This window comes from Eubalaena glacialis, chromosome 13 (genome assembly GCF_028564815.1).
Source record: "Eubalaena glacialis isolate mEubGla1 chromosome 13, mEubGla1.1.hap2.+ XY, whole genome shotgun sequence".
Taxonomy (NCBI): domain Eukaryota; kingdom Metazoa; phylum Chordata; class Mammalia; order Artiodactyla; family Balaenidae; genus Eubalaena; species Eubalaena glacialis.
The window spans coordinates 78,826,742-78,854,316 of NC_083728.1; the positions used below are offsets into that span (position 1 = coordinate 78,826,742).

The 27,575-nt window shown below is 47.0% G+C and overlaps 1 protein-coding gene and 1 non-coding gene across 8 annotated transcripts in view; both read left to right on the forward strand.

Annotated features, from left to right (window-relative positions):
* The first annotated feature begins 962 nt into the window (after positions 1-962).
* The window catches only part of SRCAP (Snf2 related CREBBP activator protein), a 33,249-nt gene continuing 6,636 nt past the window's right edge, over positions 963-27,575 (forward strand). For 2 of the 7 annotated variants that reach the window (XM_061209541.1, XM_061209542.1), the window contains exons 1-26: positions 963-1,263; positions 2,705-2,778; positions 3,348-3,610; positions 4,798-5,049; positions 6,373-6,558; positions 6,796-6,936; positions 8,045-8,267; positions 8,383-8,660; positions 9,297-9,390; positions 9,529-9,618; positions 10,111-10,293; positions 10,382-10,710; positions 11,186-11,363; positions 12,264-12,400; positions 12,959-13,128; positions 13,247-13,439; positions 14,998-15,134; positions 15,223-15,409; positions 16,947-17,116; positions 17,538-17,803; positions 18,015-18,302; positions 18,830-18,994; positions 19,671-19,937; positions 20,283-21,790; positions 24,939-25,204; positions 25,342-25,544. In XM_061209541.1, coding sequence (XP_061065524.1) covers positions 3,557-3,610; positions 4,798-5,049; positions 6,373-6,558; positions 6,796-6,936; positions 8,045-8,267; positions 8,383-8,660; positions 9,297-9,390; positions 9,529-9,618; positions 10,111-10,293; positions 10,382-10,710; positions 11,186-11,363; positions 12,264-12,400; positions 12,959-13,128; positions 13,247-13,439; positions 14,998-15,134; positions 15,223-15,409; positions 16,947-17,116; positions 17,538-17,803; positions 18,015-18,302; positions 18,830-18,994; positions 19,671-19,937; positions 20,283-21,790; positions 24,939-25,204; positions 25,342-25,544 — 5,965 coding nt within the window. In that variant the 5' untranslated portion in view covers positions 963-1,263; positions 2,705-2,778; positions 3,348-3,556. Of the gene's footprint in view, positions 1,264-1,379; positions 1,558-2,704; positions 2,779-3,347; positions 3,611-4,797; positions 5,050-6,372; positions 6,559-6,795; positions 6,937-8,044; positions 8,268-8,382; positions 8,661-9,296; positions 9,391-9,528; positions 9,619-10,110; positions 10,294-10,381; positions 10,711-11,185; positions 11,364-12,263; positions 12,401-12,958; positions 13,129-13,246; positions 13,440-14,997; positions 15,135-15,222; positions 15,410-16,946; positions 17,117-17,537; positions 17,804-18,014; positions 18,303-18,829; positions 18,995-19,670; positions 19,938-20,282; positions 21,791-24,938; positions 25,205-25,319; positions 25,545-27,575 lie in introns of those variants that run through there. The other 5 variants (XM_061209536.1, XM_061209540.1, XM_061209539.1 and 2 more) reach the window with 5 other exon arrangements.
* LOC133104556 (small nucleolar RNA SNORA30/SNORA37 family) lies at positions 9,082-9,208 on the forward strand. The gene has a single exon (XR_009703620.1). It is a non-coding gene; the product is annotated as a small nucleolar RNA SNORA30/SNORA37 family (small nucleolar RNA).

A 27,575-nucleotide genomic window follows, 5' to 3' on the forward strand; every position in this document is an offset into this window, starting at 1 on the left:
TTTTCAATCAAACAATTCATCCTGGATGCTGCTGTGTGCCCTGAGGCTCCAGCATAGGACAGAGGTAGCAAACTGACAGCCTGTGGCTGAATCTGATGTATTTTGCCCCTCTTTGCTTTATTTACACTACCTTCCTGGTCCTCCTAGGTTTTTGAGCTTTCAACCCCTGGTCTTTGCTGTAACAAAAACTGGACTTCAAATCAACAACGCAGAGAGAGAATCAACTCTTTGAGTAGAATGGGGAAGAGCTCAAGTGAGTGGATGAAGAGGAGCTGAATGAGAGCTTTATCTGGGATTCTGTACCTGGCTCCTAGGGTGGGCTTTAGGTGGTAAATTTTGTGAGTGTTTGTATTCTGTGACTTAGACTGCTTGGTTATGAACCTTCGTTCTGGACTTTGTCACTGGTTAATCTATGAGCCTCAAATCATTTGTAAAATGGAGCACTGCTGGGATTAAAAGAGATAATCAGTGTACAAAGTGGCCTCAATAGAAGGTATCTGTTATTATTATTATTCTGTTCCGGGGTGAGGGTATCATATTCTCAAAGGGGTTCTTAACCTAAAAAGTTGGCTAACATATGGCATAAGTGCTTAGGAGTTACTGGGAATACCACCCTTGCGTAAAACGAAGCAGCTCTACGTAAGTGGACTGTCGTGGGAATCCAGAGGCCCAGGTATCACTGCTAACTTGCTGAAAGTACCTGAGAAATTGCTTCAGCTTTCTGGGTGATCTATTAAAAAAAAAAGGGGTGGATCGATCCGATTTGGCAGCCGCAAGGTAGCCCCAGCGGCAGGTTCCGCGGTGGAGGGTAAAAGCTTTCTGCCGCGGGGCAAGCGCCGAGCCTCCGGGCGGACTACATCTCCCAGCCTGCCTTGCGCGTCGGGCAGCGCCCTACGCTAGCACGCGCACCTCTCCGCTCCCTGAACCTCCAGTTACTGTCTCTCGCGAGAGGACGGGCCGCGCCGGCGGTAGCGATAGTGAGCTGTGGTGGTGGCGGTGGTGTTGGTGGTGGCGGCCGAGACGGCGGCGGCCATTTTGGTGAGGCCTCGGAAGCGGCGGTGGCGGTTCGCTGCGAGTAGCGTCTCCCATTTTTCCCACCCACCGCCCGCATCTCTGTGCCGCGAGAGGAAGCAGTGGAAGCAAGGCGGTGGCAGTAACCGCGGGCCCCAGGGGAATTTAAAGGCCGCGAAGGCGGCGGCCAAGAGGGGGCCCTCCCCCCTCCTCGGCGGGAGGGGGGTGGTGTGCACGCCCCCGAGGACGCAGGTAAGGAGAGGGAGACAAGATGGCGGACGCCCCACAGCTCCCCCTCCCCTGACGGGTGACTGCGCGCGCATCTTTCCGCCACCGCCTCCCCTCCCACCTTCCCGGGGTGCTGCGCGCGCACCTTCGGCCGGGGCCCCGGGGCCGGTGCGCGAGGCTGTCGGCGCGCGCCCATAGAGACAGGTTGAGGGGGGCCAGGCCGGCCGGCTCTGGGCCCGGGCGCGTCTTCTCTCCCCTCCCGCCCGTCTGCGCACGCGTGCCTGAGCGAGCGAGCGAGCCCTGAGAGGACGGACCCAGGTGCGCTCCTGCCCGCCCACCAACCCCAGTCCCCCCTAAGGGGCGCGCGGGAAGAGGAAGGGGGGCGTGGGACGAGTAGTCGGGGCCCGCGCCCACCATATCCAGTCAGGAGCCAGGACCTGGCGGCACGAGCCCTCTCTTATCTCAGCCTTTCGCGGTCTGGTGGTGGGGGCTCCCTGACAGGCAGGGATGAGAGGCTTCCTAGTCCTGCGACCCTTGGGTGCGTGGGTTTGGGTTCTGGCGGGAGCCCCCAGGCGGTGCGCGCAGCCGGCTCTCTCCGCCTCCAGGCGCGCACGCGCGGGCCCCTCCCCCAGTCGCGCACGTTGGGTGGGGTGGGAGTCTAGGAGGGGGCGGGGCTATCTTAGGGCTAGTGGCAAGTTGGGGCAGAGGTCAGGGGTCACGCTGGGTCAGGCTGTGGGGACGGGTTGGGAGACGGTAATGAAGCCGGGGGTCGAGAGCTCAAGCTTCTTGGATTCTGGTTAGCTCGATTCCAGTGACTCTGTTGTGGAAGGTGGAGTGAATCGAAGGCTGCACCGTGGTTAAAGAATTTCCTTAAACACTGGGGAAACACTTCCGGGCCTTGTGTGGGTTTACCCTGCCTATTTCCGGGGTATGGTTCTTTGCTGTTCGGGCTTCCTTACCTCTGCTCCTCTAAGGTCTCCTGCTGTAGTTCTGGTGTTTGGGGAAGTGTCATATGGCGCAGGTATAGGAGTCGCAGGGCCTGCCCTGAGGAAGGGTGGATCCTCCTATGTTTAGCCCTCACTGGAAAGGAGAGCCGGCTGCCAGGCAGCCAGCACCTTTTGAGCTTCTGGATGTGACAGCTTTTTTGGCTTTGTTAATTTGTCCTCCATTCAGAAGTTGGAGCCTTTTACCCTTAAGCTTTTTAAACTTGTTTGGAGGATTTCACTTCCCTGCTTTTCCTCCCCAGCCAGAATCTCATGTTACTAGGGAATTCTGTTTTCACAAAACATGGTTTGTTTTTATTTTTCTGAAATGTGATTTTTTTTTACTACTGTAATTCACTTCCACCTTTGAACTGGTTTGGGTATATTTAAAAGCCTCAAAAGTTGGTGTAAAGAAGGCTTTGATGGGTGTTGGTAAATGTGGATTAGTTCCTCACTGCTGTTTTCGTCCCTGTTTGTTTCAGGCGTGATTCCCCTCAGTACGGCGGCACCGTGGAAGTACAGACTTTCACAGGGGGTGTGGTCTCAGCTCACACAGGTGAGGGCTCAAATACCATTTCATGTGCTGATGCTAATGGGAAAGATGTTTGAGATAATGATTGTGGTGCAACAACAGATCTGGAACTATGAAGAGAGAAAGATCTGATCACCCTGACTCTACCAAGGAGAGTAGCACGTTCTCTTGGTTTTGGCATCAGACTGTCTAGGTTTGTCCTCCTCCTCCTACTTCCTTACTGTGACCTTATGCAAGTCTTTTGGTCTCTTTGTATTCTGATTTCCTAACTTATAAGACAGAGGAAATATTAGAATGTAAGCTACATTTATGTCAGTGGTCTTTTCTGCATAGCTCTGTTTTTGGTATGTAGAAGGAACTAAATAAGCATTTATCATAGCATGAAAAGTATCTGGTTTATAAGGTAGATGTGAGGATTATACAATACATCAAGTAAGTACTCAGTAAAGTATTTGACACATAGTAGATGCTCAAGAAACATAAGCTATAATCACTGTGTTTGGTTATCTTTATTTGCTAGTGTTATCCCTGTTTTTTAAAAAGATTCTTTAATCTTTCTAAATCCCATTTCTACTCTTTTTACCCTACTTTAGGTGCTCCAGAGGCCGGTGAACCTGAGTGGAGGCTGGGACGCCCTAGTGGGCCCCGGGCCCTGGAAGGCGGGTCCCGGTGGCCGGTGGCCCAGAATGAGGCCAGCTCCCAGCATGCCCTGCAGCCGGACGCCAGCCCCTCGGCCAGCAGCAGTGGTGACAACGACCCAGTCGTTCTTCAGGCATCCAAAGAGGAGCCTGGGAGTGGGACCATGCAGAGCAGCCCCTCCCCTGCTCACCCTCAGCTCCCAATCTTGCAAACACAGGTTTGAAAGTGGGGAGGGTTCCTTCTCTGCTTCTGCTTTGTGGGCTGTTGGCTTTGAGGCAGAAGGAATGTGGCAGGTCTTAGCCGTGTTTCCATGATCCTAGCTACCTGGGTAGCTGAGTTTGGAGAATCTTTGATGCTCAGGTGGGCTGTCAAGCCTGTTGGATACTCATATTCTACTTGACACTAGTGTAATGTTGATCTCTAAGAGCATGGAAATGTCTCATTACCTGAAAAAAGTTGAATTAAGCCAGGTTGGAAATGGGGTTTGTGACAAAATGCTTTTAAGACTGCGTACTTTGAGAATAGCTCGGTTTCTTTTGGAACTGGAACGAGGTAAGCCTTATGGATGGTGTGTAGTATTCATTTTTTTCTTATATTGAGGGAGTGCTGGAGGTAGGAGAAGAAAATCATGACTTTTAAAAAACTGGACAGACCTAGGTTTCCCGTACAGTAGGCTTTTGATGGTTATGGGTTTGATATTATTTTCCTGAGAAGCTGGGAAATTATGTGACACAATGTCTTTCTTCATTTAGTTGAGGAAGGAATTTGAGTGGCACGCTGTGAGGCTTGTGTGCCAGAGTGAATTTCATGAGTTCCCTCACTATCCACATTTAAGTAGGACTTTGTTCTCTACTTATTATTGCTTATGGGGTACCTTGTAATAGGTGGATGTTTGAGAACAGTGATCAATCCTCCCTTTCCCCTCCTACCTCTCCAGTAAAGGAAACTACCGAGACTGGTGATGAACATAATGAGGTTTAGGTGATCTTGGACTTTTTGATGCTTTTTGAATTTGGTGGTAGCTCAGATTTATTTGCATGGGTGAATCTGCCATACTTGCTGTGAAAAGGAGGGAAAAATAGGGAGTTGTTTATGTGAGTGAAATCATTGAGGTTCTGAAAAGATCATTAAAAGTTGAAGTCATGTGCTATAGTAGTAGTCTTGAATTTGGGAATTGTGTAAACGTCAGGCTCTAATTCCTCTTGCATGTGTTTACTGGAAACTTGGCTTTGCTATCTTGAGTACCTTATTAAAACTTTATCCCAAATGTTGTGTTTGTAAAAATGAGGTTGATACCTTACTCCAGAGCTTTTTTTTGTGGAGATAGAATGAAGTAATGTACTTAAAACCCATGGTAGAGTGCTGCTAAGCATTCATCTTATCTATCATTTCTCCCTTTTCTAGATGGTGTCGGACGGCATGACAGGCAGCAATCCTGTGTCCCCTGCCTCATCCAGTTCCCCAGCCTCTAGTGGGGCAGGTGGCATCTCCCCCCAGCATATAGCTCAAGATTCCTCTTTGGATGGACCTCCAGGGCCCCCAGATGGTGCCACAGTACCCTTGGAGGGGCTCAGCTTACCCCAGGCTGCTGACCTTGCTAACAAGGGCCCAAAGTGGGAGAAGAGCCATGCTGAGATTGCAGAGCAGGCCAAGCATGTACGTATTGGGAAGGCCCATGAGGCTTCTTGGGAGTCTTCTTCCCTGAACTCCTATGTCCCATGGGTATTTTACATTTCTTTCCTTATCTTTGATTTACAATACAGGCTCTGCTTTGACTTACGTGATCTTGAGCAAGTTGCTTGAACTCTGAGCCTCATTTTCTTTTTTTTAAAATAGGGCTGGTGTAATAGTGAATAGGCTGTTAAAAGGTTTAAGTTAAAGGAGAAAATAGACACAAAAGTGCTTTGTAAGCTATGAGCCTCCTAAGATTTACTGGTTTCTATTTCACGTTTTTCGCCTATAGTCTCTGTTAAACTTACCAGAGGTAAATGTCGTCTGTGGGCCAGCAACATCAGCATTACCTGGGAACTTATTAGAAGTGTAAATTCTTCGTACCCTTCTTCTACCTGCCCATTTAAAACTCTAGGCATGGGGTCCAGCACTGTCTTAAAAAGCACTACAGATGATTCTGATGCATGCTCAAACTTGAGAGCCGTTGGTCTAATATCCATGTCTTTCTTGGTGTTTCCTTGGTGACCATCAGGCCATTTAGTTCCTTGTCTCTTCTGTGGCTGTTAGTTCCTTTGATTTAGTTTTTGTCAGGAGAGGACAAAAATAATGAGGGCAATTGTCCTGAGTTTATAAGTCACCTCTTAAATAAAAATTTCAAGTGCTTTCATTTTTCTTTTTATGAGATATAATCAATGTAGAAACAGTGTTATCTTTTTGTAATACTAACCACTGTTAATCTTTTTGTGTGTAACTGTTCGGTATTTTCCACAAAAAAGTACATTTTTATGAAAATAATATTTTTAAAAAACAGAAACAGGATTATGTAAATTGGATTTTATAGCATATTTCTAAGTACGAACATACTCTTGTGTAAGTAGAATTCTGCGGCCGTGAAGGTCCCTTCACTGCATCTAGAGTCAGTAAGGAAGCATGCTTACCTTGTTCTCTGGGAAGCTTCCCTTGGGATGTGTTTTCCTAAGTTTTGCCTATATTCATAAGGTATGGAGTGTAAAAAAATGGAAAAAGCATGAAATCTGGTGTGTGGAGTCAGACCTATATTCAATTCCCAGTACTTATCACCTCCTATCTGTGTAATTTCGAGTAAATCACTCAATCTCCCTGATCTTTTTTTTGCTCACCTGAAGAACATATAATATCAACTCGTAGGATTGGTATGTGGACTCAAGACAAGCATATAACACTCAGTCCAGTCAATGCCTGTATGTAGTCAGAGCTCAGGGATTCAGCCATGGTCATGAGGTAAAGTATATGTCAAGTAACTTGATTGACCTAGCTCTTCCTCCTTAGGAGGCTGAGATTGAGACTCGGATTGCTGAGCTGCGGAAGGAGGGTTTCTGGTCACTGAAGAGACTGCCTAAAGTGCCTGAGCCTCCCCGCCCCAAGGGCCACTGGGACTATCTGTGTGAGGAGATGCAGTGGCTCTCTGCCGACTTTGCTCAGGAGCGCCGTTGGAAACGGGGTGTGGCCCGTAAGGTATGTCCTCAACTGGACCTACTACCTTCCATTGTGTTTTCAGGTTTGGTTTTTCTTGATGGGTAGGTTGGTTGGAAGGGAACCAAACATAAAGGTGTACAGTGCTTGTAAATGCTTCTAGTTTCAAGAGGCAAGCTCTGACTTCCCAGGTTTCTTGACTTTGACTTTACTCTTTACCCTTGACTTGGGGACGGGCCAAGGGTCTGGCCTTGGAGTGTTTTCACCTCATTCCCACAGGTGGTGCGAATGGTGATCCGGCACCACGAGGAGCAGCGGCAGAAAGAGGAACGGGCCCGGAGGGAGGAGCAGGCCAAGCTGCGCCGAATCGCCTCCACCATGGCCAAGGATGTTAGGCAGTTTTGGAGCAATGTGGAGAAGGTAGGCAGCAGAGATTGGGAAAGGGAAATGCCTTGGGGTTGACTGGTGGGTAGCATGGTAGCAGGAATGATCAAAAGTTCTCCTCGAGAGAGTGGATAATTATTTCATGCAACTCTGATGACATTTCTGTTGCGTGCTGGACCTTTCAAGCATTGAGTTCTACGAGGAAGAGAGAAGTACAGTGGAAAAATATGGGCCCTGCCTTTGGGGATTGCTAATAGGACTTCTTGACTCCCATAGGCCATCTGTCCTTTGCAGCCCATTCAGTATGCTTTTTCATGTGTGTGCCATTTACCTGCTTAAATACCATCAAAGTTCTCGTTAATTGTTCTCATTTATTAAGTTGTAATTGTTTCTTTTTTTTTTAAATATTATTTTGTTTATTTTCTTTTATCTTTTTGGGCTGCGTCAGGGTCTTGTGGTGCACAGGCTTCTCTCTAGTTGCGGTGTGTGGGCTTCTCTCTAGTTGTGACGTGTGGGTTTTCTCTCTCTAGTTGTGGCACCCGGGCTCCAGGGCACATGGGCTCTGTAGTTTGCAGCACGTGGGCTCCCTCATTGAGGCGCGCTGGTGCGTGGACTTAGTTGAACTACGGCATGTGGGATCTTAGTTCCCCGACCAGGGATCGAACCCGTGTCCCCTGCATTGTAAGGGCTATTCTTTACCACTGGACCACCAGGGAAGTCCCTGTAATTGTTCCTTAAGTATTACCTGGGTTCTGTCTGTATTTTCATTCTTGTATTCTGCCAGTTCCTTTTCTTCTTTCCACTTCAAACATTCTCTTGTATGTCCGTGGCCATTTACACATGCTTTTTCTGCTGCAGGGGATGCCTTTTTCCTCATCTTCACTTAGGGAACACCTACTTAATTTTTAAGATTCAGCTCCAGATACATTTGTAAGTCTTTCCCCACTGCCTGAGACTAAGCTGGCTCTTCTCTATCCTGTGCTTCCTTTCTGCTTTCCTCAGAAGCACCCTTAAGGTCATTTAGCTCTTCCTTCCTGAAAAGCCAGCCCAGGGCCTAGCATAGAGGAGGCTTCCCTAAATGTTGAGTAAGAATACATGAGTAAAAGATTATCTTGGTGATCCCTCCATTTCATGCTTGTGTCAGGTGGTGCAATTCAAACAACAGTCCCGGCTCGAGGAAAAGCGGAAAAAAGCCCTGGACCTGCACCTGGACTTCATCGTGGGGCAAACTGAAAAGTACTCAGACCTTCTGTCTCAGAGCCTCAACCAGCCACTGACCTCCAGCAAAGCTGGTTCCTCCCCTTGCCTTGGCTCTTCCTCAGCTGCCTCTAGTCCTCCACCCCCAGTTTCCCGGATGGATGATGAAGGTGTGTGTCCTCTTTAGCTCTGTTACTCTTCCTCATGTACCCTTTCCAGAGCTGAAAACCCACCCTGTGGCTTGCAGGGCCCCGTGGACTTTGTGACCTTGTTCTCCTGCTATAGATGGGGACTTCCAACCCCAAGAGGAGGAGGAAGAGGATGATGAGGAGACGATTGAGGTTGAAGAACAACAGGAAGGCAATGATGCAGAGACCCAGAGGCGTGAGATTGAGCTACTTCGACGTGAGGGAGAACTGCCACTGGAAGAGCTGCTCCGTTCCCTCCCCCCTCAGCTGCTAGGAGGGCCTTCCAGCCCCTCAAGAACCCCCTCATCTCGTGATAGTGACACCCGAGATGGGCCTGAAGAAGGTGGTGAAGAAGAGTCCTCTCAGGTGTTGAAGGTATGGGCAGAAGGGGATAGAAGGTGGGTTCAGAGTGGGAGCAGAGGGAGAGCCTTAAGGACTGAGTTCTTCTGGTCTGTAAGGTTGGTTCTGATTTTTAGGAGTCCTCCCTGGTCTGAGCAGTTGGGCTCTCATTTGAGGATGGATAGGAAAGAACCTGGGTTTGGGGCAAGTTACAGTCTGAGATGGGCAGATTTCTGATGCATGGAAGAGTGTACTGTACTCTTAGAATTGCTGTGTGAGCTTGAAAAAAAACTTACTTTGGTCCTTGTCGCTTCTGTGAAATGGCCCTAATACTCACTTGCTGGTTTGTAGGTTCGGAGCGGAGATGGTAACCTTGAAGTCTCTTTTGGACATAAGCTTTCTGTTTCTCCATGTGTCCGAGTGCATGGGGTTGGTATTGGGGGCCTGTGTTTCTCTTCTAGCACTTTCACAGGTCCTCCCCTGGGCAGTGGGGCCAGGATTTGGTAGCTGGTATTGAAATTGAAAACGCTTGATTGTATCCTTGCCCTGGGACTGTGTCAGTGGCAACTGTCAGTGGGACAGAGACTATTCTGTGACATCTTATTCAACGTTGTGTCTTTCTCTTGCTGCTCTAACCATAGGCCTTCTCCTTTTTCATCCTCTGCCAAACAGGTAAAGCCCCCACCCTCCTCTGTCACACAGCGCAACAAACAGCCTTGGCATCCAGATGAGGATGATGAAGAGTTTGCTGCCAATGAAGATGAAGGTCAGGCCTGTTCTCAGTCCTCTTGCCTCTTACCCCTTGAATTGTCTGGACCTAATATTTCAGGCTTTCTCACCTCTTCCACTTGGACTGTGTTCTGAGCCTCTGTCCCCGTTGATCTTGGTTCATTCTCTTTCCTAGCGGAGGATGAAGAGGATACCATAGCAGCTGAGGAGCAGTTGGAAGGGGAGGTGGATCATGCCATGGAGCTGAGCGAGTTGGCTCGAGAAGGTGACACCAGACATTTTACTGAGTATCCACTTGGTGTGTCTGTGCAGAATGCCAAAAATAAAGAAATGAATAAGACACTTTTATCTCTCCTGGAGATACTCCAGATCTAATGACAGCGACAGATTTATAGATGGTTATAAGTAGAAAATTATGATTGGTTATGATGGAAGTTTGAACAAAGTGATGGGAGAGCTGAGTGGAGGGAAGAACTATTGGAAGAGGATAGTGGCCATGTTTGATCTGAACCTTAAAGGGGAGGTTCCTCAGATTGATACCATCCTTCCCAATGGAAGGCAGGGCCATCCACAGTTCTAGCCCATGTTACGGGGCTTGGCTGAAAATAGCTGGTGCTGAAAGTAAACTCTTTTGCCTCCCCTCAGACCTGGGCCTAGCAGTGTCTGTAGAAGCTGAGGTAAAATGAACTGACACCACTCAGACCTCCCCTTCTTCCCCATGAAGCACGTAAAGGCTTACCCTTCACTTCTCTTCCAGGTGAGCTGTCTGTGGAGGAGCTACTGCAGCAGTATGCAGGAGCCTATGCCTCTGATGCCTCTGCGCCAGGTTCTGGGAGTAGTGAAGATGAAGATGAAGTTGAGGCTAACAGCTCTGACTGTGAACCAGAGGGGGCCACAGAAGCTGAAGAGGCTACTCAAGAGGATAGTAGCAGTCAGTCAGGTGAATGTGTGGTCATGAGGCAAGAGCTGGGGAGGGCAAGACTGGAGGAGTAGGTATGGTGAACACTAAGCCTTGATCTGTGCTTTAGACTTTGTTGAGGAACAGAGTGAGGATGAGGAAGATGAGCATTCAGAAGAGGAAGAAACAAGCGGGAGTTCGGAATCGGAGGAATCTGAGTCTGAGGAATCTGAGGAGTCCCAATCACAGAGCCAAGCAGATGAGGAAGAGGAGGAAGATGATGACTTTGGGGTGGAGTACTTGCTTGCCAGGGACGAAGAGCAGAGTGAGGCGGATGGGGGCAGTGGACCTCCCACCCCAGGGCCCACCACCACTCTAGGCCCTAAGAAAGAAATCACTGACATCGCTGCAGCAGCTGAAAGTCTCCAGCCCAAGGGTTACACCTTGGCCACTACCCAGGTATTTCCAGGCCCAAGCTTCTGCTTTCTCATATCTTTTTTTTTAAAATAAATTTATTTATTTATTTATTTTTGGCTGCGTAGGGTCTTCGTTGCTGCGTGCGGGCTTTCTCTTGTTGCGGCGAGTGGGGGCTACTCTTCGTTGTGGTGCGCGGGCTTCTCATTGCGGTGGCTTCTCGTTGTGGAGCATGGGCTCTAGGCACGTGGGCTTCAGTAGTTGTGGCACTCGGGCTCAGTAGTTGTGGCTGGCGGGCTCTAGAGTGCAGGCTCAGTAGTTGTGGCACACGGGCTTCGTTGCTCCACGGCATGTGGGATCTTCCCGGACCAGGGCTCGAACCTGTGTCCCCTGCATTGGCAGGCGGATTCTCAACCACTGCGCCACCAGAGAAGCCCCTGCTTTCTCGTATCTTGACTCTCCTGTTTCTCAGTGACAGATTCCTCAATTCCATTGTGTTACCTCTCTTCCTACCTACTAGGTGAAGACACCCATCCCCCTGCTCCTACGGGGCCAGCTCCGGGAGTACCAACACATTGGGCTGGACTGGCTGGTTACTATGTATGAGAAGAAGCTTAATGGCATTCTTGCTGATGAGATGGGGCTAGGCAAGACGATCCAGACCATTTCCCTGCTTGCCCACTTGGCCTGTGAGAAAGGTAACTAGGCCGGGCCCTTCTTCTTGGGTCTCCCTTGGCCAATTTCCTGGGAAGCTTATTTAATGATTTCAGCTGTAGCACGGTGAAACAGTTTCTTGCTGCTAAGTAGCTTCATTGACTCTGGTCAATAACTGTATAGAGAGGTCATTGTAGGCACTAGGATTACGCCCCCCCCCCACCAGAGTTTTGACTTAGTTGATTTACAATTTTCGGTTAGTTTCAGGGGGTACAGCAAAGTGATTTGGTTATACGTATGTATGTATATGTTCTTTTTCAGATTCTTTTCCGTTTAGGTTATTGTAAGATATTGAATTAATTCCCTGTGCTGTGTAGTAAATTTTTTTTGTTTATCTCTTTTACATGTAGTAGTGTGTATCTGTCAGTCCCATACTCCTAATTTATCCCTTCTCCCCTTTCCCTTTGGGTAACCATAATTTTGTTTTCTGTGTCTGTAGGTCTGTTTCTGTTTTGTAAATAAGTTCATTTGTATTATGGTGCTAGGATTCTTAGGAAGGGCCATTAGGACAGAATCATCAGGGTTTTATACCTTAGTTCCAGAACCCCAAAGTTTGTATTTCCTTACTATCTCTCATCTTTTTTAAAATTCCTCTGCCCCAGATCTCTCCGAATCTTACTTTATTTTTTAAAACTAAGGTATAATTGACATTTAACACTATATTTCAGATGTACAACATAATGATTTGGTATGTGTATACACTGCAGAATGATCATCATAGTAAGACTAATTAACATTCATCATCATACATAGTTACAAAACATTTTGTTTTTTCCTGTGGTGAGAACTTTTAAGATTTACTCTCTTAGCAATTTCACATGTGTGATACAGTATTATTAACTGCAGTCACTGTGTTGTACATCTCTCATTCTTTTGCTAAACAGGTAACTGGGGTCCCCATTTGATCATTGTCCCCACCAGCGTGATGTTGAACTGGGAGATGGAGCTGAAACGTTGGTGCCCCAGCTTTAAAATCCTTACTTACTATGGAGCCCAGAAAGAGAGGAAGCTCAAGCGGCAGGTTTGCTTCCCCATGTGATTGCTCCCCTCCCCTATTGATGTTTCCTATACTTTTAGGACCTTTCCTCAAATGAGTTCCTTTCCCTTCCCTTTCTGTTACCCCATTCTGCTCCTGGGACTTTTCTCCTTTCTCCCAACCTGATTTCTGTCCCTTGAAGATCTTAGGATGTCTTCTTTTTTTTTTTTTTTTAAAGTTATACAATTTTTATTTATTTATTTATTTATTTATTTATGGCTGTGTTGGGTCTTCGTTTCTGTGCGAGGGCTTTCTCCAGTTGCGGCAAGTGGGGGCCACTCCTCATCGCGGTGCGCGGGCCTCTCATTATCGCGCCCTCTCTTGTTGCGGAGCACAGGCTCCAAACGCGCAGGCTCAGTAATTGCGGCTCACGGGCCCAGTTGCTCCGCAGCATGTGGGATCTTCCCAGACCAGGGCTCGAACCCGTGTCCCCTGCATTGGCAGGCAGATTCTCAACCACTGCGCCACCAGGGAAGCCCAGGATGTTTTCTTTTTGCTCTTTCTTTTCACCCCATTTTCTGCTACTTTCTCCTGATACTGCAGGGCTGGACCAAGCCCAATGCCTTCCATGTGTGTATCACATCTTACAAGCTGGTGCTGCAGGACCACCAGGCCTTCCGCCGTAAGAACTGGCGCTATCTCATTCTGGATGAGGCTCAGAACATCAAGAACTTCAAGTCTCAGCGCTGGCAGTCATTGCTCAACTTCAACAGGTGGAGATGGAGATGTCTGAGATTCGTGGGAGGGTTGACTTGGCCTGACGGGTGGGATGCTTGGACAGTTGGGACTTTGCTGACCATCCTCCCTGTAATTCCCTCTGTCTCTTTGCAGCCAGAGACGCCTGCTCCTGACAGGAACACCCTTGCAGAACAGCCTCATGGAACTGTGGTCCTTGATGCACTTTTTGATGCCCCATGTCTTCCAGTCTCATCGCGAGTTCAAAGAATGGTTCTCTAATCCCCTAACTGGCATGATTGAGGGCAGCCAAGAGTACAATGAAGGTCTGGTCAAACGCCTTCACAAGGTAGGGCCTGTACCAGTTTGTCAAGGGCATTGGGAATGGCAAGGAACTAAGGGCAATACCCAGAAAACCCTTAGGAACAGGGAAGTCAGTGCTAGGCTGAATTTACCCAGTTGTCAAGCTACAGTGTTCCAGTGACTGACTCATTGCCAGATTGAGTGACCTCATCTTAGTCATCATTCTGCTTGTTTTCTTTAATGGTAGCATTTCTGTTTTTATTCCTTGAGTAGAATGATAATGCTGATCAGTTCTTGGCTTGGGTTTTTCTTTACCTGACTGACTTTCCACAACTACATATTTTTGTTGTGTTCTCTTTTTCTTTTCATCTTTTATTTTTTTTATTTTTTTATTTTTGGTCTTCTCTGGTTCCTCTTCCTTTGTCCAGTGTCCAGCTTTTAAATAACACTTCTCAGCATTCTGATCTTTACTTTTTTTTGTCACCCAATTTACTTATCTCATCGGCATACTGATTTATGTAATTCCTTGACTCTCTAGACCACTCAACCTGTATTTAAATTTCTGATAATGTCTTTAATTGAAAGTTCCTCTTTTTTTAAAATTTTATTTATTTATTTTTGTTATCTGCCCCCAACCTCTTTGACCCCCATCTGATGGACATTTTTATACAGAAAACAATAAAAATTTCCCTCTCAGCTTGGTGCCTTCAGCCTGACATTTTTGGAATGCAGGGGGCACTTCCCTCTCTCCTTAGCCCCTGGGGCTCAGCCCTGCCTTGGCAGCTGTCGCCTACCCTGCCAGAAAGTTCCTCTTGAACTCACTCTGTTATAAGCCAAACATCTCAAGCCTTATAGCCTATTATTTCTACTCCAGTTTGGTCAATCACACCATCATTTTGGTAAATCAAACTATCAGTAGAAACCAAGAAGTCTTCCTTAACTATACTTCCTCCTTTTTAAAATTTTAAAATATTTTTAATATTATTTGTTCCCATTTTATTGAGATATAATTGACATATAGCACTGTATAAGTTTAAGGTGTACAACATACTGATTTGACTTATATACATCATGAAATGATTACCACACTAGATTTAGTGAAACTATACCTCTTTCTTTATTTTCTCTTTTTTCACTTCTTGCATGTCAACTTGATGACTATGTCATATCAGATTTTATCTCCTGAGATCTCAGATTTGCCTTCGGTTTTCTGTGCTGCTGTCAGTGCCACAGATTTGTTCTCAGCTTCTTGGCTGGATTTACTTTCACAATCTTGTAAATTTACAGTTACTCCTTGAAACTGTAGTTTGACTCATCCCTTCTGCTTAGTTAGTTGCTCTGTCCTCAGTGCTTTATCATTTCTTGTGTTGTGGTATTATCTTTATGTTCGTCTCTTTCATTATAGTAAATTCCTTGAGAGGAGGGCTTGCATCTGATTCACCTTTGTGTGATTGGTTCCCGGCATGCTGCATGGCTCCATGAGAGTTTACTGATGGGCTAAGCCAGCGCTTTGCTGGTCATCAGGCCAAGACCCAGGTAGAGGGTCTAGGCTGGGGCATAGTGCCCGCTGTTCTCCTGTCAGCCTCCTGCTTATTTGCTTTTAGGTTTTGCGGCCTTTTTTGCTGCGCCGAGTTAAGGTGGATGTTGAGAAGCAGATGCCTAAAAAATATGAGCATGTTATCCGCTGCCGGCTCTCCAAGCGCCAGCGCTGTCTCTATGATGACTTCATGGCACAGACCACGTAAGGGAGGACTGAGGGTGGGCCTGGGACCCTACAGTGGAGCGGAGGTGACTATCAAGATGTCCCATTTATTTCTCCTTTCTCCCAGAACTAAGGAGACACTAGCCACGGGCCATTTCATGAGCGTCATCAACATTTTGATGCAGCTGCGAAAAGTCTGCAATCATCCAAACCTGTTTGACCCTCGACCCGTTACATCCCCCTTCATCACTCCAGGCATCTGTTTCAGCACCGCCTCTCTGGTGCTAAGGGCCACTGATGTCCACCCTCTCCAGGTAAGCAGTTGCCTCCAAGGTTATTGGCCCTACCCAACCCTGCACCTCTTTTCTTTATGCTGGAGTCTGACCTTTTGCATCCTTACTTCCCCTGTCCCCTCAGCACTATTCCAGTTTCATCGTTTTCTAACTGTGTCACTTTGGGCAAGCTAATTATTAACCTTTAACCCTAAATTTGCTTGCCCTTCAAAACGGGGGTTGTAAGGCCTATTCTGCAGTATGTTCGTGAGAATTGTGTTAATATTTTTAGAATTGCCTGGCATATTAATAATGCTTAAATATTTTAACCATTTCTAAGCATATGGTACAGTGGCACTAAGTACATTTACATAGTTGTACAGCCATCACTATTATCCATCTTCAGAAATTTTTTCATCTTTCTAAACTGAAACTCCATACCCATTAAATAATAACTCCCCACTCTCCCTCTATTCCCAGCACCTGGCAGCCACCATTCTACTTTCTGTCTCTATAAACTTACTATTTTAGGTACTTCATGTATGTGTGATCATACAGTATTTGTCCTTTTGTGACTGGCATATTTTACTTAGTAGAATGTCTTCAAGCATGTGTCAGGATTTCCTTGGGTTGGGTAATATTCTGTTGTACATGTTTTTGTGTATGTGTATACATGTATGTGTCTATGTATGTGAGTATACACATGTATACATTTACATACATAGAGACAAATACCACGTTTTGCTTATCTGTTCATCAGTGGACACTGCAGTTGTTTACACTTTTTGGCTACTGTGAATAATGCTGCTGTGAGCATAGGTGTACAAATATGTGTTTAAGTCCCTATTTTCAATTCTTCTGGGTATATATACCCAGAAATGGAATTGCTGGATCATATGATTATTCTATTTTTAATTTTTTGAGGAACCGCTATACTGTTTTCCATAGCAGCTGCACTATTTTACATTCCTACCAGCATTTTGCAAAGGTTCTGAGTTCTCCACATCATTGCCAACACCTGTTTTCTGTTTTTTTGATAACGGCTGTCTCAGTAGGTGAGGTGGTATCTCATTGTGATTTTGATTTTGATTTCCCTAATGATTAGTGATGCTGAACATCTTTTCACGTGCTTATTGTATATTTCCTCTGGAGAAATGTCTGTTCAAGACCTTTGCCAATTTTTAATTTTTTTTTTTTTTTGGCCACGCCGTGGGACCCGTGGGATCTTAGTTCCCCGAGCAGGGCTGGAACCTGGGCCCTCAGCAGTGAAAGTGCAGAGTCCTAACCACTGGACCGCCAGGAAATTCCTGCCAGTTTTTAAATTGGATTGTTTGGTTTTTTTGTTGAGTTGTAGGACTTAGTGTGTTCTGGATGTTAGCCTCTTACCAGATACATGATTTGCAAATAATTTTGGTCTTAGTCTATGGGTTGCCTTTTCACTTTATTAATAGTGTCTTTTGATGCAGTCTAATTTATCAGTTTTTTTCTTTTGTTGTCTGTGCTTTTGGTGTGATATCCAAGAAATCATTGCCAAATTGGCTCCTTTGACACTATGCTCTTGTGTTTCTTCTTATGTCAGCGGATAGACATGGGTCGATTTGATCTCATTGGCCTGGAGGGTCGTGTCTCTAGATATGAGGCTGACACATTTCTACCCCAGCACCGCCTTTCCCGCCGGGTTCTGCTAGAGGTGGCTACTGCTCCTGACCCCCCACCCCGGCCCAAGCCAGTCAAGATGAAGGTCAACAGGTACCAGGGCTGAGGAATAAGGAAGTGGGTTCCTAGAAAAAAGTGGCTGCAGCTGGCTGGGGGGAATTGGGGTGGAAAGGAAAGAGTTGGAGGCTAGGCTGGAATGTTCATATGGATGGATGAAAAATACTTGGAGGGATCGGGGGATAGAATAACCAGAAGATGGTTTCGGGAGAGGCCCTTGTGTTTGTCAATGATTTTTTTTTCCCTCCTCTCTCTGCTTCGTGCTTTTTTTTTTTTTTTTTTTGCTTTGTGCTTTTTGGTTATCGGATTTCTTTCCCTCTTTCTCCATTGGGTCTTACCTTTCCCTCCTTTGCTTTTATAATCTGTCTGTTTTTCTGCCTCATCTTCCTTATTAATTTCTTTTCCTACTCTTCACTCTCCCTCCTTCCCTACCCATCCCCTTGTTTTTTCCTCATAGGATGCTGCAGCCAATGCCCAAGCAAGAAGGCCGGACAGTGGTGGTGGTGAACAGTCCACGGACTCCCCTGGGCCCTGTCCCAGTCCGACCCCCTCCAGGCCCTGAGCTCTCAGCCCAGCCCACCCCTGGCCCAACCCCCCCAGTGCTGCCAGCACCACTGATGGTGTCGGCCTCGCCTTCCGGACCCCCACTCATTCCGGCATCCCGGCCTCCTGGCCCTGTTCTTTTGCCCCCACTGCAGCCAAACGGTGGGCCTCTCCCCCAGGGTGAGTTGCAAGGGAGCCAGGATGCTGGGGGGTACTTCAGGCAGATTGTTCGGATTGGAGGAGAAGTAATGAAATTAGTGTTTGAGGAGCTGGGTTGGAGACAGGGGTGTGGTGTTTGATGGGCTACAAGGGATTATGTATGGAGGTTTCTAGGACCAGGCTGAGGCTTTAGTCAAGGTATATCTGACAAGTGTTTGCTTTGTGTTTACAGTGATGCCATCCCCTCTGGGGGTGTTGAGTGGGACCTCACGACCTCCCACGCCAACCCTATCCTTGAAGCCGGCCCCACCTGCTCCTGTTCGCCTGAGCCCTGCCCCACCCCCAGGCTCCTCCAGCCTGTTGAAGCCCCTTACAGTGCCACCAGGCTATACCTTCCCTTCTGCTGCTGTCACCACCACCTCTACCACCACAGCCACGGCTCCCACCACGGCAGTGCCAGCTCCTACTCCTGCTCCACAGCGCCTCATCCTGTCTCCCGATATGCAAGCTCGCCTGCCCTGTAAGTTCCCAGGGCCTGTGAGGGTGAAGGACTTGAGATGGGAGGAAAGCCTATATGCCATGGAGCTGGAGAAGAAAAGCTCGGGACCATGAGTGTATCAAATTCTAGGTAGCTAACATATATTAGGTATTTTGTCAGGCACTGGTAATTCATAATCAAGTAAGAGCCCTCAAGTAGTTCACAGTCTCTAGTGGGGGAGATGACCCATAGATGAATAAATAGTGGTAAGCCTACCAGTAAAAAATTATTTGGGGTAAAAGGGCAGCATAGCGGAGGCAGGTGGTGATTAGCTCAGTATGGTGGAAAGCTGTTAGAGGATGTAAAGGAGATTGCAAAGCAAACAGGTGGGATTGGAAGGAGTAGCATGTCAAAAGCTCAAAGGCTGTAGGTGGAGGCTAAGTTTATTGGAACATGGTAAGTTGAGGGGGAGGGTTGGAGAAACTGGAGACTTGTGCCTCATGAAGGTCTGTGAAGTGAGGTTGAGCAGAGTGAGCCCCATGTACATTAAGCCTCTTCTTTATTCATAGCAGGTGAAGTGGTCAGCATCGGGCAGTTAGCCTCACTGGCACAACGCCCAGTGGCTAGTACAGGGGGAAGCAAACCTCTCACCTTCCAAATCCAGGGCAACAAGCTGACTTTGACTGGTGCGCAGGTGCGCCAGCTTGCTGTGGGGCAGCCCCGCCCGCTGCAAAGTAGGTAAAACCCACCCCCTGTCCTGCCTTTTTCTCCTCTTCTTTGTCCCTTTGTTTTTGTGGCTCTTTTCAGATGTCAGCCTTTATGTTTCTTTCCCTACCTTTTGGTGGGTGGGGCCAAGGGGAATGGTTGGAGGATGTCTTTTGATCAAGATAGGTATGAGTTTATTCTGGAGAAGTTATTCCCTCTTCGTTCTTTCTCTCTTCTCTTGCCTCTGTCCTCCTCCGGCTGATAGCTGCTTCTTTCTTTCTTTCTCTCTTCCCTTAACCCAGGGAATGTGGTGCACCTCGTGTCAGCAGGGGGGCAGCACCACCTCATCAGCCAGCCTGCCCATGTGGCCCTCATCCAGGCCGTGGCCCCGACCCCTGGCCCTACCCCTGTCTCTGTGCTGCCTTCTTCGACCCCCAGCACCACCCCTGCCCCCACTGGCCTCAGCCTTCCGCTTGCTGCTAACCAGGGTGAGGCTTCTGGCCTTCCTACTTACTTAGCCCTGCTGGCCTTGGTCCTTCCAGGCATGCCCTGGGCTACTGTCTGTTTAGCCTTCCCTCAGTGTTGTTTTCCTTTGCCAGTATCTCTGATATCTGTCTGCTACCCTCTCCTGCCCTTGGACTTCTTCCATCCTTTGGGTCTCTTGTTTCTTTTCTACCTTCCCCTCAATCTAGCTTCCTCTTGCAGTGCCACCAACCATGGTGAATAATACAGGCGTGGTGAAGATTGTAGTGAGACAGGCCCCTCGGGATGGACTGACTCCTGTTCCTCCGTTGGCCCCAGCACCCCGGCCTCCGAGCTCTGGGCTTCCAGCTGTGTTGACTCCACGCCCCACATTAACCCCTGGCCGGCTACCCACACCTGCTCTGGGTACTGCCCGAGCCCCCATACCCACGTCCGCTCTGGTGAGGCCACTTCTCAAGCTGGTCCACAGTCCTACGCCTGAAGTCAGTGGTGAGTTCAGGTGGCTGAGGCCAAAAATTTTTGCCAGGAATGGAGATAGGGTGGCCCAGAGGGTTTCTACGTCACAATAGATCCTTTCGTTATCAGTATACTGATTTGCATTAGCCCCCAAAATGGTCTTCTGAGCCCTTGCCTAATTCCAAGATACATAAGTTGGAACTTTGGAGGGAAAGGAAATGTTAAATTGTTAGATTCCTTGAATCTTTGATCTCATGGTGTGGGAGTGAAGGTCTTCTGGGAAACAGGTGAAGCTTGGGGGTAAGGGAAGGGGTGGGACAGGGTAATAGAAGGAGCAAAAAAAGAATTTTGGGGCTAACTTATCCTCTGTCTCCACAGCTTCAGCACCCGGAGCTGCTCCCTTGACCATCTCTTCTCCTCTCCCCGTGCCATCCTCACTCCCTGGGCCAGCCTCTTCTCCAATGCCAGTTCCCAACTCCTCTCCCCTTGCTAGTCCTGTGTCTTCTACAGTCCCAGTTCCGGTATCATCTTCACTCCCCATCTCTGTCTGCACAACGCTTCCTTCCCCAGCCTCAGCTCCACTCACCATCCCCATCTCAGCCCCCTTGCCTGTTTCGGCTTCGGGCCCAGCTCTGTTGACTAATGTGACTCCAACACTGGCACCTGTTGTCTCAGCGGCTCCTGGACCTCCCTCTTTGGCACCAGTTGGGGCTTCTCCATCAGCGTCAGCCTTGACTCTAGGTTTGGCCACAACTCCATCCCTGTCCCCATCTCAGGCACCTGGTCATCCTCTGTTGTTGGCTCCAGCCTCTTCACATGTTCCAGGATTGAACTCAGCCGTGGCCCCAGCATGTTCACCTGTCCTGGTGCCAGCTTCTGCTCTGGCCAGTCCTTTTCCGGCAGCATCAAATCCAGCTCCAGCTCAGGCTTCCCTTTTGGCTCCAGCACCTACTGCATCTCAGGCTCTAGCCACCTCTCTGGCTCCCATGGTGGCTCCACAGACAGCAATCCTGGCTCCTTCTCCAGCTCCTTCTCTGGCTCCTCTTCCAGTCCTGGCTCCATCACTAGGTCCTACTCCTGTCCTGGCTCCATCGCAGACTTCGGTTCCACTTCTGGCTTCATCATCTACTCCAGGAACTCCTTTAGCCTCAGCTTCCTCACTGGTGCCAGCCCCAGCTCCTGTGTTGGCTCCATCATCAGCTCAAACTATGGTACCAGCCCCGGTTCCGTCACCTCTCCCGAGTCCGGCTTCTACGCAGACACTGGCTTTACCCCCAGCTTTAGCATCCACTCTTGGCGGCTCGTCTCCATCTCAGACACTGTCTTTGGGAACTGGGAACCCCCAAGGTTCTTTTCCAGCTCAGACATTGTCATTGACTCCAGCAGCATCCCTAGTACCAGCTCCAGCCCAGACACTGTCTTTGGCACCAGGACCACCACTGTGTCCATCTCAGACGCTGTCTTTGGCTCCAGCACCCCCTCTGGCTCCAGTTTCTCCGATGGGCCCGGCCCCAGCTCACACACTGACTTTGGCTACGGTGTCGTCATCTGCTTCACTCCTGGCCCCAGCTTCAGTGCAAACACTGACCTTGAGCCCTGCCCCAGTGCCGGTGCCCACCTTGGGCCCAGCGGCAGCTCAGACTCTGGCACTGGCCCCAGCCTCAACACAGGCCCCAGCTTCCCAGGCATCTTCCCTCGTGGTTTCAGCAACCGGTGCCGCTCCCTTGCCTGTCACCATGGTATCCCGGCTGCCTGTTTCCAAGGATGAGCCTGAGACACTGACATTACGCTCTGGTCCCCCCAGCCCTCCCTCCACTGCTACCTCGTTCAGTGGTCCCCGACCTCGACGCCAGCCCCCACCACCACCTCGTTCCCCTTTCTATCTGGTAAGTTTTACTGCCTCAAAGGAGAGGGAACAGGAAATTGAATTTCTTTGGAGTGTTGCTACAGAGTGGATGGAACAAAATAATGTCACCTTTATCTTGGTAAATTACAAAGCGTAGTTTTGTGGACCTAATACTTGAATGTCACTGGACAAAGCCCTTCCCTGGGCCTTTACTCTTACCTGTAAAATGGGAAGAATAATCCATGTCCTACTTTTCACAGAGGAGTAATTGAGGACATAATGTGCTTTTAAAACTATTACTCACTGATGTGTTCAAGGCTTGTTACATTTGGTCTCTTTGGTTCTTGCTTACTCTTTTGAGTTAGTGTTGGCATCTCATTGCCCCATTTTACAGATGAAACTAGCCTACTAAATGATGTTTTAAAATTTATACAACTTGTGAGAACACAGATGTGCTGACTCCATTGCTTTCTCTTCTTCCCCACAAGAGGCAGTCCTCAGAGACAGGAGGATTTTTCTCAGTTGCTAAAACTGTCACCATTAAGTATTTGAACTTCTAGGGGAGGAAGGACACCACGGAATACAGTTCCCTGAAGATCATGAGCGTTTGACTTTGACGGTCATTTGCTGTAGTTTTTTACCTCCATGGTGATTAAGTGGGCAATAAAAAGAACTCTTCTCTGTCCCTTCATGAGCTTTCTGGTAGCCATTTTTTTCTATCATATATATAGTTGTATATATATTTGGTTAAATAAAAGTTGCAACTCAGAGTAAGTAACCCAGGACCTAATAATGAGAAAGATCTAGTGAGTCCTTCCAGGCCCTCTTGTCTTTTTCTCACTCTGATAATAGAGCTGCTTCTTATTCTCGGCCCCAGTCCCCCACCCTCCATCTTTGCCACTTGCCTCCACCTTTGGTCTTTCTCTAATGCTGCCAGGTTGGTCTGGCTTTTTGGAAGTAGAGAGATGAGAGCCTAGATACTAGCCCAAGGGTGCAACCCCATGGTCTGTGTTAAAATTTTCATTGCTCTGCAAGTAGGTAGCAGCTTCTTGACCGTTTTTCTTTAAACAGTTTTGAAATATAAATCACATACCATACAGTTCACCTATTTAAACCATACAATTCATTGGCTTTTAGTATATTCACAGAATTATGCAACCATGACAACAATCAACTTTAGAACATTTTCATGGCCCTAAAAAGAAACCCCACACCCTTAGCCATCATCGCTGACCTTTCCATCCCTCCTAGCTCTAAGTAACTGGTATCTGTAGATTTATTTATGGAGTCATATAATATACGGTTCTTTGTGACTGGCTTCTTTTACTTAATATTTTTGAGGTTCATCCATGTTATGCTATAACTGACATATATGTGTATATATATCAGTACTTCATTTTTTAAAAATTGTTGAATAATATGCCATTGTATGAATATACCACATTTTATATATCCATCAGTTGATTGGGGGACATTTGGTTTGTTTCTTCTTTTTGGCTGTTATGAATGATGCTGCTGTGAACATTCATGTATAAGATTTTGTATCTTTTCATATGTTTTCGGTTATATTGGATGTAAATTTAGGAGTGGAATTAACTGGGTTATGGTAACTATGTTTGACTGTTTGAGGAACTGACAAACTGTTTTCCAAAGTGGCTGTACCATTTTACATTCCCACCAGCCCTTCTGAGGGTTCCAGGTTCTCTACATCTTTGCCAAAAACTTGTTATTATTTGTCTTTTTTGATTATAGCCATCCTAGTGGGTTTGAAGTGGTATCTTGTGGTTTTTAAATATTTTATTTATTTGGTTGCGCCGGGTCTTAGTTGCAGCAGGGGGGCTCCTTAGTTGCGGCTCCAGGGCACTGCAGTTGCAGCTCGCCGGCTCCTTAAGTTGTGGCATGCGAACTCTTAGTTGAGGTATGCATGTGGGATCTAGTTCCCTGACCAGGGATCGAACCTGGGTCCCCTCTATTGGGAGCGCAGAGTAGAGTCTTATCCACTGCACCACCAGGGAAGTCCCTTTTGTGGTTTTGATTTGCATTTTCCTGATGGCTAATGATGTTGAGCATCTTTTCAGTGGTTGTTAGCCATTTGTATATCTTCTTTGAAGAAATGTCTATTCAGATCCTTTCCCTTTATTAGTTGGGTTATTTTATTCTTTTCCTTTTTGTTATTGAGTTGTAAGAGTTCTTTATATATTCTGGATACAAGTCCTTTTTCAGGTAGATGATTTGCAAATATTGTCTCCTTTGCTGCTACTTAATGAGAGCTGTCCTTAATGATTTTTCCCTCTGCCAGGATGCTTTCCTTCCTCACTTAGACCACCAGGAGCCAAGAGGTCAAGCTTAAGATAGCAGTCAGGAAGGGAGATTTGGGACACTGCTTTTTTTCAGGACCATCTTGTAGGGTCCAGTCTCCTTCATTATTTGTTCATTCTAATAACATATTTATTGAGAGCCTACTTTGTGCCAGATACTGAGTTGGATACTGGATGATTACAGTGAGGGGCTTACAGTTTAGTGGGTAGAAGATGTTAATCAAAGAATCCTATACATGTAAAACTACAAGTGTGATAAGTGCTACAAAAGAGTTAGGTGGTTTTATAGCCTGTGAAACTGGAAGCACAAAGATGGGAAAGGATTGGGTCAAAGTCATACAGGTATCCTGTCAGCCAGGGCACTCCACTTTTCTCTCTCGGAGTTACCTAGATGTCTGGTTAGCTGTTCCCATCCCACCCCATTCCAGTCTGACCTTTGACAGAAACCTGCCATGGATTTGATTAGCCTCTCTGTATCCTGGTCAGTGATTTGAGGAGGGATTTTAATAATTGTTTTGGATCTACTGCAAGAAGATAAATTAACTTGGATGTTCTGGATTTAAGTGTTATATGGGAAAACTCACGCAAATCATCCATTCTATAAGTTTGTCAAACATATGGATCTTAATTTTGAATATTCAGGCATCTGCTTTGGTAGCATACAGGGAAGATCAGTTTTCTTTTGCAGAGAAGTTATTTCGTTTAACATTGGAAAAGAATAACTCCCATTATTGACAATTTGGAAGAACTAAAATAGTGTATTTTTGAATCTTATGGTTTCCACAGATTATGTTTAATTCTGGAGGAACTGCCAGGTTTTCTATAAGGACGCTGATTACTTTTTCTGTGTTTTTCTCCTCTTATCCTCAGGACTCTCTGGAGGAAAAGCGGAAGCAGCAGCGGTCTGAACGCCTGGAACGGATTTTCCAACTTAGTGAGGCTCATGGGGCCCTGGCACCCGTGTATGGGACTGAAGTCTTGGATTTCTGTACCCTGCCCCAACCTGTTGCCAGCCCCATCGGCCCTCGTTCTCCTGGCCCCAGCCACCCCACCTTTTGGACTAATACCGAGGCTGCCCGCCAGGCTGTACTGTTTCCCCAGCAACGACTAGACCAGCTGTCAGAAATCATTGAGAGGTTGGCAGGGCTAAGCACAAATGGGAAGTGGGTCTTGGGGCCTCTGAGTGGATATTAGTGGTTAGGGCTGGTAAAGGTGGTAACTTCTGGGGCCATTCAGAGTTCCATATTTTATACTGCTTGCCTTCTTTTTACAGGTTCATCTTTGTCATGCCTCCTGTGGAGGCACCTCCCCCTTCCTTGCACGCCTGCCACCCACCTCCTTGGCTGGCCCCACGTCAGGCAGCCTTTCAGGAGCAATTGGCTCGTGAGCTCTGGCCCCGGGCTCGTCCTTTGCACCGTATTGTGTGTAACATGCGTACCCAGTTTCCTGACTTGAGGCTTATCCAGTATGATTGCGGTGAGTTCATTGGCCAGTGAGGGTCTCTTGACCTCTTTTCTTGTCTTAGCCTGAAGACCGTTATATCAAAGGGATGCTGTACATAAGGTCTCGGTGGATTTCATTAAACATTAGATAGTCCTTTAGGTTATGCTTCTGGGTGAGATGAAGAAATGTAGGCCTCATGATAGATTCTTGGCATTCATGAATTTGACTTTGATGAAAGTTGAAAATGTTTGCTAACTCATTTATTCAGTGATTATTTTGTGAACATCTGTTACATCATTTGGGATACAAAGGCAAATGACATAGCACAGCGTGGAGTTTTCAGATTTATGGGGAAAGGTGTGTGGTGGTATAAGACTGCACAATAAATAGTAGATTTGGGGGAATTCCCTGTCGGTCCAGTGGTAGGACTCCACGCTTTCACTGCTGAGGGCACAGGTTCCATCCCTGGTTGGGGAATTAAGATCTCGTAAGCCATGTGGCCAAAAAAAAAAAAGTAAATAGTAGATTTTGTTTTGGGGAAAGATTTGAACAAGGATGCTTGTCTTTTGAATGGAATCTTATTGGTTAGAAGGAATTAGGCTGCAGGTAACAGAAAACCAACCAAAGGCTTAAACCACAAGATTTTTTTTTTTTTTTTTTTTTTTAAAGGACTAATCCAGGTAACTTTTTATTTTATTTATTTATTTATTTTTGGCTGTGTTGGGTCTTCGTTTCTCTGCGTGGGCTTTCTCTAGTTGTGGCAAGCAGGGGCCAATCTTCATCGCGGTGCGCGGGCCTCTCACTATCGCGGCCTCTCTTGTTGCGGAGCACAGGCTCCAAACGCGCAGGCTCGGTAGTTGTGGCTCACGGGCCTAGTTGCTCCGCAGCATGTGGGATCTTCCCAGACCAGGGCTCGAACCCGTGTCCCCTGCATTGGCAGGCAGATTCTCAACCACTGCGCCACCAGGGAAGCCCCACACAAGATCATTTATTGTTTACTAAACGAGAAATGCCGAGAACGGTGGTATATGGCTGGTTCAGCAGCTTAGTGGTGTCTTCATGGACCCAGGACTTTACCTACTATCCTTAGCTTTTATCTTTTTATTCTCATGGTTATTTCTTCATGGTCTTAAGATGGCTGCTATAACTCCAGGGAGCACACCAATGCTCCAAGCAGGAAGCGAGGGGTTGAAACAAAACACTTCTCGCAAGTCTTTCATTTTTTTCTGGGAAAGAAAGCCCTCCCAGTTGACTTTGATTCAAAATTCATTGGCTCAGATTGGGCCATATGCCCATCCTTAGAGTAATCACTGACAAAGGGAAAAAGGAACTGTGGCTTATTTAGAACAATAATGATTCATCTTCTGGGGTTGGTTTGGGGTGCGCCTTCCCTGGGAATCAAGGGATCTCTGCCAGGTGTCCATAGGATTAATCGGGTTCTGTTAACCGAGAATGGCTGTTGGACAGTAGTGAATAGTTTCTGCCACAACTGTGCACAGGTATTTCTATAGTAACATGTTTGCAGATTTCTTAAATGTCTTAGAACATAAGAAAGTCAGCAGAATTTTTAATATGTGTTCAATAAATATTTTAGCAAAAAAATAATTTTATAACATTTGAAATCATTCAGAATAGGTGAGTTGAAAGTCTATTAAAAGTGTTCAAACTGATTGAATCACTATTTTCGTGTTTGATGGGAGGTTAAACTAGATAACCTCATAAGATCCTGCCTCTCTGGTTCTTATCTCAGTGACCTTCCATCCAAGTGAGCTATGACATCAGTGGATTTGTTGATGTTTATCTTGTGAATGGCTTGTGCTGCAGCTGGTATAACTCAGTGTAGGACTTGAAGGTCTTTTCTTGCTCATACACCATTGAGGATTTCTTTTTTCCCCCGAGGGTCTGTATTACCCTACCCCTAGTTAGACTGAAAGAAGTCAGATCCAAGACAGGAGCAGACTGAAGAGGAAGAACCCTTAAGGGAAAAAAATATATAAAGTTAAATATTTTTGATTCCCCTGGGTTGATCGAAACCCTGGCGTAAAACTTGATCTTTCAACTACA